Source organism: Pygocentrus nattereri, chromosome 26, assembly GCF_015220715.1.
Source record: "Pygocentrus nattereri isolate fPygNat1 chromosome 26, fPygNat1.pri, whole genome shotgun sequence".
In the NCBI taxonomy this organism is placed as follows: Eukaryota; Metazoa; Chordata; class Actinopteri; order Characiformes; family Serrasalmidae; genus Pygocentrus; species Pygocentrus nattereri.
The window spans coordinates 10,759,334-10,776,254 of NC_051236.1; the positions used below are offsets into that span (position 1 = coordinate 10,759,334).

At 38.9% G+C, this 16,921-nt stretch overlaps 1 protein-coding gene across 1 annotated transcript in view; it reads left to right on the forward strand.

Moving 5' to 3' along the window:
* snta1 (syntrophin, alpha 1) overlaps positions 1-16,921 on the forward strand; it is a 48,605-nt gene that overhangs the window by 24,144 nt on the left and 7,540 nt on the right. The window contains exons 3-6 of the mRNA XM_017705239.2: positions 11,630-11,813; positions 13,715-13,904; positions 14,906-15,027; positions 16,095-16,291. Of these exons, the coding sequence (XP_017560728.1) occupies positions 11,630-11,813; positions 13,715-13,904; positions 14,906-15,027; positions 16,095-16,291 (693 nt within the window). The remainder of the gene's footprint in view (positions 1-11,629; positions 11,814-13,714; positions 13,905-14,905; positions 15,028-16,094; positions 16,292-16,921) is intronic.

Sequence of the window (16,921 nt, forward strand, 5' to 3'; positions counted from 1 at the left end):
GAAGTGATATTTCAGCCAAAAATCTCATTTACACTCCTTCCCTGTATCCCAAAAGGAGTTAATCAGCCAAACACGTTCTAAGTTTGCTTCCTTGGTTAGTTACACTGGAGCTGTGAGCCTAATTTTGCTAACAAGTAATGGCAGCTTAGAGCCTGTGCAAACTGCATACCCCATAATAATCCCCTTGACCAAACTGGTAATGCCCCATGCATACTAACAATACTAATAAATTCTAAAGTGATTCCATCACCAGGTTGAAGTAAAGCACTTTCATTCACCCCACTCCCAACCACTAGTCAAAGGACATTAAACCTTTCATGCATCATTACACCATTACACCTTTATGGAACATTCTGGAATGCAAAGTATGAAGACCCTTCTTATGATCCCGTTTTGGGACTCGCGATGTAGCATGTCCAGTCTCTTTATAGAACATATATGGAAAGAGCTGAACAGAAGAGTCAAAGACGGATCATCTGTTAGAATAGAAGGCAAAAGGCGATTATTTTGAGGAATCCAAAACGTGACCGTTTCCACTTTCTATGAGCATTGCATGATTTCCATGTTAGGGTTACAATTTATTTATATTTTAAAATACAACATACTTCACATATACTTATTAAAGAAGGCCAAGAGGAAGACAGCATGTTCTAAGATATGTAAGCATCCCACCACCGTCTTTTACAATTCAAAGCATATACATTGTCTGCTCTGCAGACCGTTTTCCGATTCCAATTGGGAATGTAATCAGACACAGACGATTACATGGCTATTATTCTTTTATTTAACTAAATATTTACAGGATTAACCACCTTGTTCAATCGGATAGAAATTGTATTCTGAACAGCCTCTGTTCGACTTACTCTGTTCCGATTGAGCTATAATTAAATATTCATTATACTTGATTTGTGAATAGTATTGTTCCTATAGTATTGTATCCATTTCCAAGTAAGTTAACAAAGCTGTGCAGTAACTGAAGTTTAAGAGAAAGACCCTACATCATCTCCTATAATGCACTTCAACAAGGCAGGTTTAGCCTTAGCACAAAGCAGAAGCTGACGAGATCTTCCTCATATTACAGTTTTGCCTTCACTTCTTAAAGTACAGTCCATTAACCTTTTAATTATCGCTCCATTTTTGCCTCGAACAGCTTAGAAAAATTGAAAAGAGCACTGTTCCCACATTCTGTAGCCCAGTCTTGATGTTGGCCTCATTTGACACTCAAGTTTTTTCCCAATCTTCAGAATAATAGTATAAATTACTGACACAGAGTAACAAAGGCTTGAATGGAGGAGTTTTTTTCTGCCTCTTGCTGTATCACCATGTTTTGGATTATGATGTCTCTGAGGAGAGCTGCAAGGCTTTGAAGGTGAAGACCTGCAGATTTGTTAGTGTTTGCTCATTTGGTGCTTATGGTGTGAATGAGATGATCACTTTTGCTGTCAATAACGGATCACATATATGTATTAAAAAAGGAAAGTGAGTGCTTCAGTGGAACTGTGACGGTACTAGGATAGTGATTTAGAAAAGGTTTTTTAAAGCCTATTCTACTGTCTCAAGAATACAATGTAAAAATGACCAATTATGGAAAAAAAAATAATAGGTGTAGGTAGAGGTGGGCCATATGACGATATTCTATTGTTATCAGGAAAAATTGCATCACAATATACTTTCCTGAGCATATTGTGGATATCACCATTGCTTAAAGAACACTTCGCAACTACATTTGATTATAAAGAGATCATAATTAGCCATTTAATTGGATTTACTGAAGTACAGTGATTATATGGAAACATCCATTTTTGTGTCCCTGGCATTTACAGCTATATTACACTTGAAAAACATGTTTGGTTTATATTTTAAAATAAATCAATACGTTATTTTAACAATTACTCCTTCTTGAGTCTCAATTTAGCAATATTGGTTTTTAAATCAATTATGTACAATTCCAAGCTCATCCTCACAGTCATGTGTAAAGGGTGAGGCCATATTTTGAGGTAAAAAACACGTTTTCTTCAATTTGTACTGCAATAATCTATACATGACCATGAAATATATGATTAAAATGACATAAAGAAAACAAATGCCAAATAAATATTGTAAAATGTATAATGAAAGTTGAGTGTTCTAACAAAAAATATCTTACTTAATCTCTCGCACATGGTAAGTCCATGTAGTCTTTTTAGTTATACAAATTTTTCTCATTTAGCTCATGACTTCATATGAAGCTTTTAGTTAAAGTCACTGGTATGACCTACTTTATTCTTAGGTAATTGTAAAAATAGAATACAAGTGGATTCAATTACATATTTTAGTGGATATTCCATGACTGACAACATGTGGTTTGATGCTCTGTAGAAGCCATTTAGTAAAATGCATTTTTCATTAAAATTGTCATTAAAAGTGTTACTGTCTCTGGTGTTACCTTTCTTATGTGTAACACCAGTGACGATCAGTAACACCAGTGACTCCTATGGATAGATGAAAAAGTGGACGTTTCTAGAGAATGACCGTAATAGCGAATATACACTGCTCAAAAAAATAAAGGGAACACTCAAATAACACATCCTAGACCTAAATGAATGAAATATTCTCACTGAATACTTTGTTCTGTACAAAGTTGAATGTGCTGACAACAAAATCACACAAAAATCATCAATGGAAATCAAATTTATTAACCAATGGAGGCCTGGATTTGGAGTCACACACAAAATTAAAGTGGAAAAACACACAACAGGCTGATCCAACTTTGATGTAATGTCCTTAAAACAAGTCAAAATGAGGCTCAGTATTGTGTGTGGCCTCCACGTGCCTGTATGACCTCCCCACAACGCCTGGGCATGCTCCTGATGAGGTGGCGGATGGTCTCCTGAGGGATCTCCTCCCAGACCTGGACTAAAGCATCCGCCAACTCCTGAACAGTCTGTGGTGCAGCGCCACGCTGGTGGATGGAGCGAGACATGATGTCCCAGATGTGCTCAAATTGATTCAGGTCTGAGGAACGGGCGGGCCAGTCCATAGCTTCAATGCCTTCATCTTGCAGGAACTGCTGACACACTCCAGCCACATGAGGTCTAGCATTGTCCTGCATTAGGAGGAACCCAGGGCCATCTGCACCAGCATATGGTCTCACAAGGGGTCTGAGGATCTCATCTCGGTAACTAATGGCAGTCAGGCTACCTCTGGCGAGCACATGGAGGGCTGTGCAGCCCTCTAAAGAAATGCCACCGCACACCATTACTGACCCACTGCCAAACCGGTCATGCTGAAGGATGTTGCGGGTAGCAGATCGCTCTCCATGGCGTCTCCAGACTCTGTCACGTCTGTCACATGTGCTCAGTGTGAACCTGTTTTCATCTGTGAAGAGCACAGGGCTCCAGTGGCGAATTTGCCAATCCTGGTGTTCTCTGGCAAATGCCAAACATCCTGCATGGTGTTGGGCTGTGAGGACAACCCCCATCTGTGGATGTCGGGCCCTTATACCATCCACATAGAGTCGGTTTCTAACCATTTGTGCAGACACATGCACATTTTTGGCCTGCTGGAGGTCATTTTGCAGGGCTCTGGCAGTGCTCCTCCTGTTCCTCCTTGCACAAAGGTGGCGGCAGCGGTCCTGCTGCTGGGTTGCTGCCCTCCTACGGCCTCCTCCACGTCTCCTGGTGTACTGGCCTGTCTCCTGGTAGCGCCTCCAGCCACTAACTCCAACCAAACACTACGCTGACAGACACAGCAAACCTTCTTGCCACAGCTCGCATTGATGTGCCATCCTGGATGAGCTGCACTACCTGAGCCACTTGTGTGGGTTGTAGAGTCCGTCTCATGCTACCACGACTGTGAAAGCACCACTAACATTCAAAAGCGACCAAAACATCAGCCAGAAAGCAGAAAGGTACTGAGAAGTGGTCTGTGGTCCCCACCTGCAGAACCACTCCTTTACTGAGTGTGTCTTGCTAATTGCCAATGATTTCCACCTGTTGTCTGTTCCATTTGCACAACAGCTGTGAAATTGATTGTCAATCAGTGTTGCTTCCTAAGTGGACAGTTTGATTTCACAGAAGTTTGATTTACTTGGAGTTATATTGTGTTGTTTAAGTGTTCCCTTTATTTTTTTGAGCAGTGTAGTTTGTATAAAGAGTGGAGGGCTGATGTGTACATATGCAAAGAAACGTTTCATTTATCCCATACTTTCGCATGCTGTGAGAGTAATACGTGACTATTGAGTGAAGATGTAATTGGAATGTGTGACACAGTGTGTTGCGGTTCACCACAGTAGCTAAGCCAATTTAGTCTGCCATGCCTTTGATGAAAGGCCAGTGCTACCTCTAGTGTCTTGTAATTCTGAACAAATTAAGTTTTCAGTTTCGTGACCTTCAGCTGCTCCAGACATGTAGGCTGCAAAAGCCATCAGCCAGCGTGTTCTAGTAACTGTGACCTGTGTCTGTGCCTGGGTTTGTGTTTATGTGAGCTTGTCTTGCTTACAGAGGAATTAAGAGGCATTTCATGCTGAGAGACATAACACAAGTCTGTGAATTATAGTCAAATCAAGAAGAGAGAGAGGCAGCCCGTTGGGAAATTCTCCATTAAAATGGTCGTCCTGCTTTGGGGAGCCTGAAGCTTTCTTTAACACTGTTTGAAATGAACACTGGCTACTGTGGTCTTCAGATGTATGAATTGATTCTCTGTGTGTGCATATATATATATATATATATATATATATATATATATATAGATATATATATAGTGGAGTTTGCATGTTCTCCCCGTGTCTGCGTGGGTTTCCTCTGGGTTCTCTGGTTTCCTCCCACAGTCCCATTTATCACATCCTGATTACAGGAACATGAAAAAAGTACACATAATTAAAAGAATGGATAAAATAAAGGAAAGCATATCTATGTAGACTGTCCTTTCAGTAACGCTGACCAGCTCCATGTTTCACTACAAAGATACCATAGTTACTTCTGTTAATCAGGATTTTAAATGTGTTGCTTTTTTGTCTGTTCTGTAACTAATCAAATCTCGTAAAATATCGTGTTACATCTCATATACTGTGAAAATATCTTGAACAAAGTTAGTGTTTATGCCATATGACCCAGATCTCTATCCATGTTTGAATTTATTTTGATCCTTTCAGATTCACTGACAAGTCACTGGTAACAAAATGCTTCTCTCGAAGAACAGCTGATCGGTATCCCTCCCTCAACTGAATTCTCACACTTAACGAAATTAACATCATTAGCCCTCATGGCCCCTTTTGTGCTATGTCATGAAAACAGTGTTAGCTTCTATCTATGATGAAAGCCCCTTTTTTAAAAGAACCACTTTCTCTCCAGAAGCTCGACTGTAACTGGCAATGGGACAGGCATTTAATGAGCTCATGTGAGATGGTGTCGATGCGGGACATCTTGCATGAATTGGGTTCTGCTAGTCGCTAATTTACACATGCGCTCTCTGGGGGTTGCAGCAGACTGAGTCATGTGCCGCTCTGTTCCCGCTGTAGCTACAGTATCAGCATGCAAGTTCACACAAGTTCACATTTTCATAGAGTTGGCTCTTGCGTAGATAATGAAACAGCTCAACAGCAGAGCCCGTTATCTGTGTAAACAAGGGAAAAAAACACACAGTGGATAATTGTACCCTTGTTGGCACCATTGTGGCTGTTGATTGAGTTTTGTGTGTGTTTTCTTATGGCCACATTTTTGTGGGGGTGTTATGAGGGACATTCCTGGGCTAATAGAGCTTTCACAGAGCACAGCATGCTTCAGGAGTCACAGAGTAGCCGATCCGACGCATTCCAGCCGCTCCCACAGCAACCAGGCAGCCGAGGGACTCTGCTATAGGACGTTTTTTTGTCTCTGACTTGGCAACAGTGGCTTGTGTTTGCCCAATGAGGCAGCAAGAAAAACAACCCGCTGCCATGTCGACCAGCCCAGGCCTCTCCGCCTGGCGACAGCCAGCAATGAGAAGAACCTAAAACCAACATTCTCGAAATAAACAATTCCTACAGGTCAGAGTAATGGATGTTTATTGTCTTTGTGTAGGAAAGGTTAGGAATTTAACTTCCAGAAGATTTATGAAAACTTTAGGTGAATCTTTATAGTTTAAAAGGGCCCCTCTCTTTCTCTTCCCTTTCCCTTGCTGTCACTTTGCTATTGCTGGTTGAAGCATTACAATGGAAGAGGGGAATTGGTGGTTTGGTTTAATGTGGTATTGGTTATGGTGTTCTCGGTTTCGTTTGGTCTGTATTAAGCACAGTTTTTCCTCACAGCTGAGCATAAGTTTCCAACCCCCTAATTTAACTCTGACGTCTGCTCTTTCCTCCACTTTCTCATTTCTTTCTTTTCCTCTCCTCTTTCTCCACTTGCATGGCTGTTATCTGTGATAAGTGGGAAATGCTCATTGCCTAGTCTTTTAATTTCACAAAAGGGTATTTATTATCAGGTCCTGAGAGGCTTTTGTACAGACAAAATCCCTGTTTCTAAAAATACACCCAGAAATCCTCTCATTTACACCCGTGTTTGTGGCTGACTGTCAGAAATCTTTTGTTGGGTATACTTAGTGTTGGGAAGGAGATGGGCTGTTCTGAAGACCAGAGATACCACTATGGTGAAATATAATGGAGATTTTATTGCAGTGTACACAATGTGGAGGCTTCATTTTGTGTGTGTGTGTGTGTGTGAGTGCCTCCAGGAGGATGTCTGTGAGTTTCCATATTTAAGCAGTTGTATGTGTGTATGTGCCTACAAACACTCCACAACATGGAACATGATTTACAAGGCCCCTGGGCACGAGAACCTTTGGAGAGCCCAGTACTTCGACAGTAATGCATACAAAGTGTGATTAAACAATATTTCCAGTGTTTGTGCACTTTGAGCAGTTTGTTTATAATAGCCTTATTGATGTGTGTGTATTTTGTGACTTTTGTCCAAGATTTGATTCATGATTTCTCTTTTTCTTGCAAGCCAAACTGAGTCAAAGAGGAATAAACACTAACACCACAGTCAGACACTGTAATCATGGTTCTTCGACAGTTCTTTGGTAAAGAAAATGAACCATGAACACAACAGGGTTCTTTGCATAGTGCGAGAGTTTTTCAGATTGATGGAGAATGTGCTGTAGATGTTTCTATATAGCACCAAAAAGGGTTCTGCTATTGTTGTGATATCAAGCCTGCAACAATAGAAGAACCCTTTTTGGTGCTATATAAAACCCATTTCAAAAAGGTTCTGTATATAACCATATAAAACACATTCTCCATCAATTTGAAGAAAACTTTAATCATGCCAAGGGTTCTTTGAGTGTTCACAGTTCTATTGAGAGCCATTGTAAGTGTTTTGTGGACAAGGGCACCACACAGTTTGGTGATTTTCCAGCTCAAACACACCTGATTCAACTCAGCAGTTGATTACCAGGTTTAGTTGGTGGGTTAAGAGCAGGAAAATCACCAAACTGTGCAGTTCTGTGCAAAAACTATGCAGGAACAAACATAAAATTGTAGAATTTCTATTTATTGTTGAGTTTAACATATTGGGGGAAAAAATGTTTCTGTATAGATTGTGCTAAAACATTTGCACAGGCCACATTTTATGTTTTACTTTTTCCCCCAAAATGTTAAATTTAGCAAATAAACAGTACTTGTGTATTGACCCCTTACATTGTCAGGCTTATTGTACTAAGGCTTTTAATTCAGAGGCTACAGGAGCTTCATTGCAAACTGGTCGACCTATTCTTAGGTTGTAGAAGTGTGTAATAAAGCTTTGCACCTGTCGGTGAGCCCTGGTCATTTAAGGGGTTAAGATGGGCTTATTTTCATATAATTTACTTTCATGTAATTAACTTATATGAAAGTTTATATGAAATAAACATGGATTGTTAAGTTGTTAAAAGTACTGCTCAGAGACGGTTGATAAGGAGTGACTGCTGGAGAGTTGTGTCAGTCATGATTTTGCAGAAAGCCAAGTATGATCCACAGCATACTAATAACCATAAAACGTGGATTCTAAATTAATTAGGACGTCCAGATGAGACCCATAATCGGCCTTCAGGCTGTACGTTTGGTAGAAAAAAGTGTCTGGAGTTTTAACTTAATGATTTGCAAAAATATGGATTTCACTGTGCAGATGATGCTGCGTCATCAGAGACTTTTTGTTCTGAACGCAGACTGGCTCTTTTTTTGTTTGCGTTTGTGTTTAACTGTAAGAAAGTTTTCAGCTGTTTAACTGTCAAAAAAGTAGACATACAATTCTGATGCTGTATGAAGTATATAGTATTATTACCAGAGGACTACAGTGCAAAAGTTTGGGCATCCTTGGTCAAATTACATATCTTGTTGATTTTCTAAGTGAAAAATAAGTAACACATCCTCCACAGAGAACACACTACTGCATATTTTACTTTTCTTTGCTGAAGTAAAATATTGAGGAAAAAATAATGGCACATTTATATTTTTTGTTTAACTCACTAAACTAAAGGAAGTGAATAGCAATTGTGCACTACAATGTGCAGAAAAATGATATTAAAGTCGCTTAGTTTCCACTAGAAGTGTACTCTTGTTCTCACTTAAACAAAATCAATGAAACATGTAATTTACCTAGGGAGTTTAAACTTTTGTGTACAACCATATATCACAGTTGAGAAAGAAAGTATCGTTGCTAATGATCTTAGAAATAATAGAAATTGTCTATATACATAACAGCACATTTATACAGTTTTGAGGCTGTAAATATGAGGTTTAATGTATCTAGAGGTTGATAACTATGATGTTCTTCTAATCAATGAATAATCAGAATCAAAATCAAGCTTTATTGGCCAGGCATGCTTATGCACACAAGGAATTTGGTTTTGGTTACAGGAGCTCACAGTGCACAGAGCAGACTCCAGATGTTTACATATAGTGAAAAAAATAAAGTAAATATAAAATAAAACAATAAGTGCATTTATACCATCACTCACTCAGACACACACACACACAGTCATACCTGTAAACCTTACAGTGTGCAAAGTATGGGTCTAAAGTTAAAGTATGGGTCTAAAGTTAAAGTGCTGAGTGCTGCAGCAGTTAAAGGGTATATAGTGGCAGAGAAAGGGATCAATAAGGTGAAAGTCAGATAAGTGGAGTAATATGGCAGATAAGTAAGATGTTAGAATAAACACTGGTTTGAGACGGCAGTTCCAGAAGATGGAGTTGAGTTTGAGACTGTATACCAGTATTTTTGAAGTGCAGTTCGAAGCTGGAATATTGTTTGTGTATAATATTTAATTTATAATTGTTTATATTTTTAAATAATTTTTAAAATATTTTTTTTATAAAACATTTGACTATATTTTTGTTTATTTACATTTCTTTTCATGTTCATGGCTGCCTAAGACATTTACACTGTACTGTATATGTGTATGTCTGGACAGAGTGAGAAAGTATTGCACAGGCAAATGTAAACTGGCAGCCATGGGTGTTAGAGACTGTCAGACAGTGTGTGAGACCACATAGACAAATTTGCTAACGCTCTTTGTGTGTGTGTGTGACCATTCGTGTGTGGCCAACAGGTGAAAAGCTGGAGAAAGAGAGAGAGAGTGTGTGAGAGAGACTGTGCTGCTGCATGCATGCTGACTGAGTGAGGTACATGTGTGGGAGTGGTCGAGCTATGGGCTACACTCTATTCTGGGCTGAGGAAGCCCTCCCACCCCCTCCACCACCACTCATCCTGACACCTCACTCTTCACTCTTGCACTGAAACACTATCTGTGCCCCTCAGTGGCGTCTGCTATTTATATTCCCTCTGTGTGTGTGCGTGTGAGCAACAGAGAGAGAGAGAGAGAGAGAGAGAGAAGTTGTAGGTCCTGAGGGAATCATAGCAGCATCTGTTTATTTCACCACACTGAACAGTAGTGGTTGGGCTGCAGGTGGGGTGCACCGGCCCACTAGGGTTCACCAGAGCTTATGTCACTGAAGGATACTGTATGTATGCAGCCCACAGCTGTCACATTAACACCCAAACTCCCTTTCCCCCAATTTTATATGTCAATTAAACTTCACACCACATGAGCATTTCATGATGAGTGGAATAATAGAAACGATCCAACATTTCTTGGAACATTAACTTGCATTAAAAGTTAGGAATGTTTTGCCTGCTCCTGTAAATGTACTATTTCAGAGATTTTTAATTTTTTTTTGCAATTGTGATAAAGCTTTGTGTGTGTTAGGGAAAAACTGAAGTATCGGTTGGTAACATTGGTCGAAGCAGTTTTATCAGTTATTGAAAATATTGCAGATGATCTGCAGCATTGCTGGTAACCTAAGAAAGGACTTCATTCAATAACAGTTGAACTGGTTTTATTAAATTAAACAAAGTACACTGATCGAAAGAATCATTTATTCAAAGTATTTTAGGTTGAATAAAAAAATAGTTTGATTTAGTTATTTTACCACATGTAGTCAATTTTTTACAGTGTAGAGCTGCGTTTACATGCTGGAGTTGAATGGAAACATTGTCCCATGTCTTATAGCAGTACACAACTGAAGGCAGTGTGCAGCCATAGACACATTGCTGGGGTGACATCACAGCAAATAATCAATGGGTATGATTTTTTTTAGGTGGAATGCTCTGTACTCTTTAAATATGTTGTTGTATAATATTGGGTGTGCCTGAAATTCAACAAAATTTGGAAAATTGAAATTTAACAGACACTTGAATAATGGAATATGATGCTATCGCCAGCAAATTTCACCAGCAAATTTGTTGTAAACAGTGGAATATACAATTTTCCGTCATCCCTCTGGGAAGCCCAATATGAGAAACTCTGTATTTAACTATATGATAGCAATTAATGTTAAACACAGTCATAATATAAATACACATCATAATAGAAAAACAAAAACCACAAAGTTGGCCCCACCCCCAGTTCTACAGTATTTATATTATTTACAAGTTTTGTAGTAACCTTAAGTAGTGTAATAATTTAGAACTGACTGCCAAACTATACAGTTGTGTGCACAAGCTTGGGAACTCCTGGACAAATTACTTGTTGTTGTTGATTTTCTGGGTGAAAGTAAGTGAACACATCCTCTACAGAGAACACGTCTACACATTTTAATCCACAATCCCTGTTTATTTACTAATTTTAACATAAAAGAAAAGCATAAAATGTGGCCTGTGCAAATGTTCCAGCACATCCCAATGTGTTAAACCTAGTAAATCAATAGACATTGTGCAGAAAATGTGCCATATTTAAGTTACTTCACTGTAGAACATGCGTTAACCTGTTTTCTCTCAGAAAATCAATGACACGTGCAATCTGATCAGGGATATTTAAACTCTCACATGTGACTGTATCTGTCAGTAAAGCATTGCTTAACTAAAACTACTGGATTATAGAATTAAAATATAAATATGAATGTAAATCGGTTTGTATTATCAGTTGTTGGAATGTTTAGTCCCCAAAAATTGCAATCAGCATCAGTATGTGTGCAAAAGTGCACAGTTTTTGCTAATCATTTACCACTGTTGCATGTAGTAAGGGCGAATAATAATACAACTAATGGATGTAGATTTTATGTATAGTGGATGTATTTAGATATGAGCCTTAGTGGTGATGTCAGCATCTCTCTCTCTCTCTCTCTCCTCTTGTTCTTCAGTGAAGTACATAAAGGAGATGTCTGCGTTTTTTAAAAGTGCATCTCCAGGTGTTCCTCCCGTGATGGACTCCCCACCGTCCACTCCACAGAAGCAACCTGATCCAGCGCTCACGGAGACCAGAACCATCCCACTCAAAATGTGCCATGCCACCCGCAAACAGTGCCCCCCAGACACAGAGGACAGGTAAACTCACACATTTGAAATACTTTATTTCATTCCATATAAAGACAAGTGACCAGTTCATGCACCGCCCACTTATTTATTTATTTATTTATTTATTTGTATTTACAGTATTTTAAAAGTTCCTGCTGAACTAATGTGTTAAAATTTCATGAAGGATGTAGAACTGCTCCAAATTTACTTGGAAAAAAATCTTGTTCCATTAACTTCCACAGTTAAGAATGTTTTTTTTCCTCCTGCTATAAAGCTAACATTTAGGAGATACAAGATTTTGTCACAATGATTATACATATTGGTACAGATTATGATAATAACTCAGTTTATCTCTAAAAACTCAAACCTTACTTTTAATATGAATAATGCACTCTAAATCTAAAATACTTTGACAAAACCTGTGCACTACAATTTCTCATCAGGCTGAATGGTTTACTGTCAGCATTCTTCAGAGCTTGTCCAACCTAGCAACAGTTGCTATGAAGGAACCTTGTGGAGCAAGGATGGGTTAATGTATTCAAATAGATCTATGTGTTTCTAAAAACACAACACTAGCACACAAAAACAGTTCATTAGTACAGGCCTTTGTTCCATTAAATGGGTAAAGATTTTTTAAATTATATATGTAGCTGGGAATAGGCAAAAATATCAGCGCTATATTATAATTAATAGAACCTTTATTAGAGAAATAAGAAAGTGTTTATGGATGTAGAGTATTTTGCGATTAAACTTTTCAAATATTGTTATCCAAACAGCCTCATACAGTTGTCTCCTCCACAATTATCTCCCTCTGAGGGTCAAAAGGGAGCAGAACAGTTTGCAAGCTGTTTAGCTTTTGCCTTACAAACACCTGCAATATACCAGCACTGGAAGTGTTGAGATACCCAAGGATGCCAAAGATGAAGCTGGCATTTATATCACAAATTGCCATTGGCAGCCAACCATAGCTGACACTTTGAGATTCTGAGGCATGTGCAGAACAAAAGGACATCCAGTCTCAGTTTTCAAGGCTGTCTTTTGATTCCTACACAGAACAGCACAGTCGGGTAATAATAACTTTATTTATTTATATAGCACTTTTCATCTTAGTTATGCAACGCTTTAAATTTTAGTTTCATAAACTCAAATCTCTTTACACAGGGAAATAAAAAAACATGAAAGTGAAAAAAAATGACATGAAAAAGTGAAATGGTAGAGTTACAAATGGTAGAGGAACAAAAGAGACCCAGTTCAAAGAGACCCAATACGCTAGGCAGATGCTAGCCTGATGTTAGTTTTAATCTGGATTTAAAAACACCTGTCACTCTTAATATTCCGCCGGCACAGAATTCCAGGGATTTTGGATATGTTGGAGAAACTAATATTTGTATTATGATGTCAAAACCGGGTCCTCGTGCATCCTAGAAAACATGGAAAATCTGGAACGTTGTGGACTCATTTTCTAGTAATGGAAAACACCTGAAAATTGCATATTTTGGCATATTCTTTGCAGCATGTTTTAGCATATTTTAGCCGCTAATGCCCATTTTGAGTGTCCATTCATTTCAATTATAGTTTGGAATGCAGTACCGCATGTGCAGAAATACATGGACGCTGTGTCAGAATGCTTGGTGGAGTGAAGTATGCATGTCATGTGTATTTTTAATGTTTTAGCTGAACTTTTGATCAAATGATGGCGGGTTTGTGTGTGTAAGTGTCAGTCACTCAGTCAGTGAGGGGGGTTGAGGGATTGCGTTATACCATAGACTTTAATGTTAAGGATGTCAGCAGTTGTTCATTTTAAAATGAAAAAGCTGTTGTGTGCACAAGGCAATGAAATGAAAATCTGTTGAAAATGATTTCTTAAAAATAGTGGGAACCCTGCAAAACACTTGGCCTAATGCATCTTTATGCTTTCTCTGTGACTGTAGGTATTTTGAGGTGGTGTCAGCGGACAGGAAGCAGTCAGTGTTTCTGAGGGCGAAGGACCCAGCTATGGCTCAGTCATGGTATAACGCCATCCAAACGGCCAGCGCTGCACAGCTGTCCACAGTTAAAGATGACCTCAGAGCCTTGCAGCAAGGCCTGGACATCAGACACGTCGGCTGGATCATAGAGCAGGTTTGTATGTGTGTGTGTGAGGAGGGATGGTGTCTGATTGTGATGCTTTGTCAAATATTTTCTGCCCAGTTTTTTGGAAATACCTACATTGTGTTTGAGGCTTTTGCATATTTCTTTCATGCACGGTCATCCTCATCAGTGGTCAGTGTTGGCTGGATATTTTTCATTTGAGCTATTCTCATTGATATTAAGTGTGTTTAAAAGCTCCAGGAAACACTGTGTCTGATGCACTAATACAAAAACAACACCCTCTAACATGCAACTGTCATGTCACTGTTGAGACCACTGTCCACTTTCCAAGTAATATCTGGTCAGTAGTTATCCTATGGTGGTCCTAATTTAAATACATCAGATTACTGTTTAAAATGTTGCATTCTGGGAGAACCAGGTCAAGTTTTAAAGTCTTAATTTATTAAATAGATTTTTTTAAATGTATCTAATTATTTTTAACATGTTATTCTCAACCAAACATGTATGCATGTAGCATGTTTTGGTATTCTTACCATGATGTTTGTTTTCCAGTTCACTAGTTTATTCCGGATTGTTGTAATTTAAAGATATTCATCTACTGCCGTCTTTGTTATCCTTGCAACTGGAGCCTGTTAATGCTGTAATGTGTTGTTCAGTTCAGTGTGGGTGATGAGCAGTACTGCACTGGTGTGAAAAATGAGTTCTCTTAAGTGTGTAACAGTGTGCATTAATGTTCAAGAATTTGCTAACAGATGCAAGCTAGATAGATTTGTGGTGTATGCCTATACTGATCCAGGTTGTACAATAGTGTAGCATAACTGAGGGAGCTCATATAGCCTTGGGACCACTTTAAAGCGCAAGTGAACTATACGTTGCATAGTACAGTAAAATATTTTGTAATACAGTATGAGTACAACAACAGTCTAAGTACAGGTAAGCAGGTAAGTTTTTGTGTGCTGTTGAATGATGTTTGTGTGCATGAGTGAATGACGCAGTTATAAGTAATCTTTTCGTGCATGTTCTGCCACTAGGGATCAGAAAGGCCGGTACTGGCTGTGCTAACTGACAGAGATCTGATGCTCTATAGTTCTTTACCGGAGAGCAGAGAGAGCCTCAACAGCCCAGACAAGAGCCATCCACTCATTACCACCAGGTACGCACTCACACATCAAGCAGGGTAATCTGCTGCATCATCTGCATCACCTGTATTTGTTAATAGTGAATCTAAATGCATATTTGCATTTTTGTAGATACAGCCACACAGTGCACACTTCACAATACATGAAAATTAATAATTTACACTGTTAGAAATAGGAAGAAAAAGGTTCTGTGCAAGTACGATTTGCATTCAAAAAGGTACAAACAATGTAAATGTTCCCTCAAAGGTATAACAGTGGTTGTAAGGTCCAGTTGTGAAGCTTAAATAAGTGTTTCTCCAGGTGAAAAGTATGTATTTGTACATTTTAATTACTGAATGTTTTAAAGCAGAGCAGTAAAATAAAAAGCCTGGAGACAAGATGGGGTGTGTGGAGTCAGTACAACTTAAAGATATCATTTCAATGGTACAGTTATGTTCCCTGACTAAAGGTACTGAAATGTGCCCTTGAGGGTTCCACCCCAGTGACAAGAGGGGCACTGCCCCAGTGACAGTTTACTACCTTTATTTCTGAGAGCTTAGAGAAGAAACCTTTGCTTCTAATAATATTTAAGTAAATATAAAGAGATTTTATTCCAAGCAGTTTTAGAGCATCTATTTTGGTCCATTTATCATAAAATGAAGTGACAATCTTCTCTCTTTTAGGATTCCTTTGGTTTTAAATAAAACATCAAAGTTTTAAAAAGAAAGATGTGAGCATCAAAAAACAGCCTAGGAGCTGAATCATCAAAACTGATGATTAATAAAATCCCAACTAAATGTGGAATTTAGACACTAAATGTGGAAGTAGACATACTGCCCAATATACACCATTTATTACGGATTTACATTTGTTTGAAATGCCGGCTGCTCTTTACACTGTAAAAATTTTATGATGAACAGAACAATACCTCAAAATATTACATGTAACTGAAAATGACTGCTTACTGCAAACCTCTGCTAAAAAGACAGATCCCACACACCGTGTCCCACACGCAATGCAATCCACATATAATCACATATAACCAAATCCATTCAGATACCTATTAATCTCTCTCTCTCTCTCTCTCTCTCTCTCTCTTCAGACTCGTTCACTCAGGACCTGGGAAGACTTCATCTGTGCAGGATTCTGAGTTGACCTTCGGCCTCCGTTTGGGCACTAAGCAAGGTGTGGAAACCCACCTGTTCCGTGTGGACACTGCCAAAGACCTGTCCACCTGGAGCCATCTGCTGGTAGAGGGTTGCCACAACGCTGCCGAACTTATACAAGAAGTCACCACAGGTACTTCCCTCTCTCCCAGTTCCTCATATGTGCATTACACCACGACCCTCCACCCGTTTCAGTACTCATTCTTGTGAACTTGGTCTCACTATTTGCCCCATTTTAAGGGCAGTTGCATTACTTCATCAGTTCAAGGAGTGAGGGACAGGGTGAACACGAGTGTTGACATCGGTGGCAGAAATTGCCCAGAAATCATTAGAAGAAGCTATAGTATTTGATTAGCTGTGTTCTAACTTCCCCATATGTTAAACATGTCTGCTGATACAACTTTTATTACTCTGTATTATGTTAGCTTGATACTTAGAATTATTGCACTGCGCAGAAAAAAGGGTCAGATGAAGCCGTATTTCTGATATGAGGAATTGCTCTTTATTAAACAACAAAGCAGAAAGAGCACATGAAAAAACAGAGCCATCACTGAGAGGTCATCGCTAGCCTCACTGTCCCCTCCTCTGCTTGAATGTCCACTTTTCTAAAGTAGGTGTAATGTACTTCCACATTGTTAAAAGAGTCAAAGTTGGTAAGGGCATGTTAAAAATAGTTTTGAAACATATTCTAATCCTCCTGATTATGCCAGAAATTGCAGTACTGATTTCATTCCCGTGTAAAAAAGGCACATTTTGTCATTAT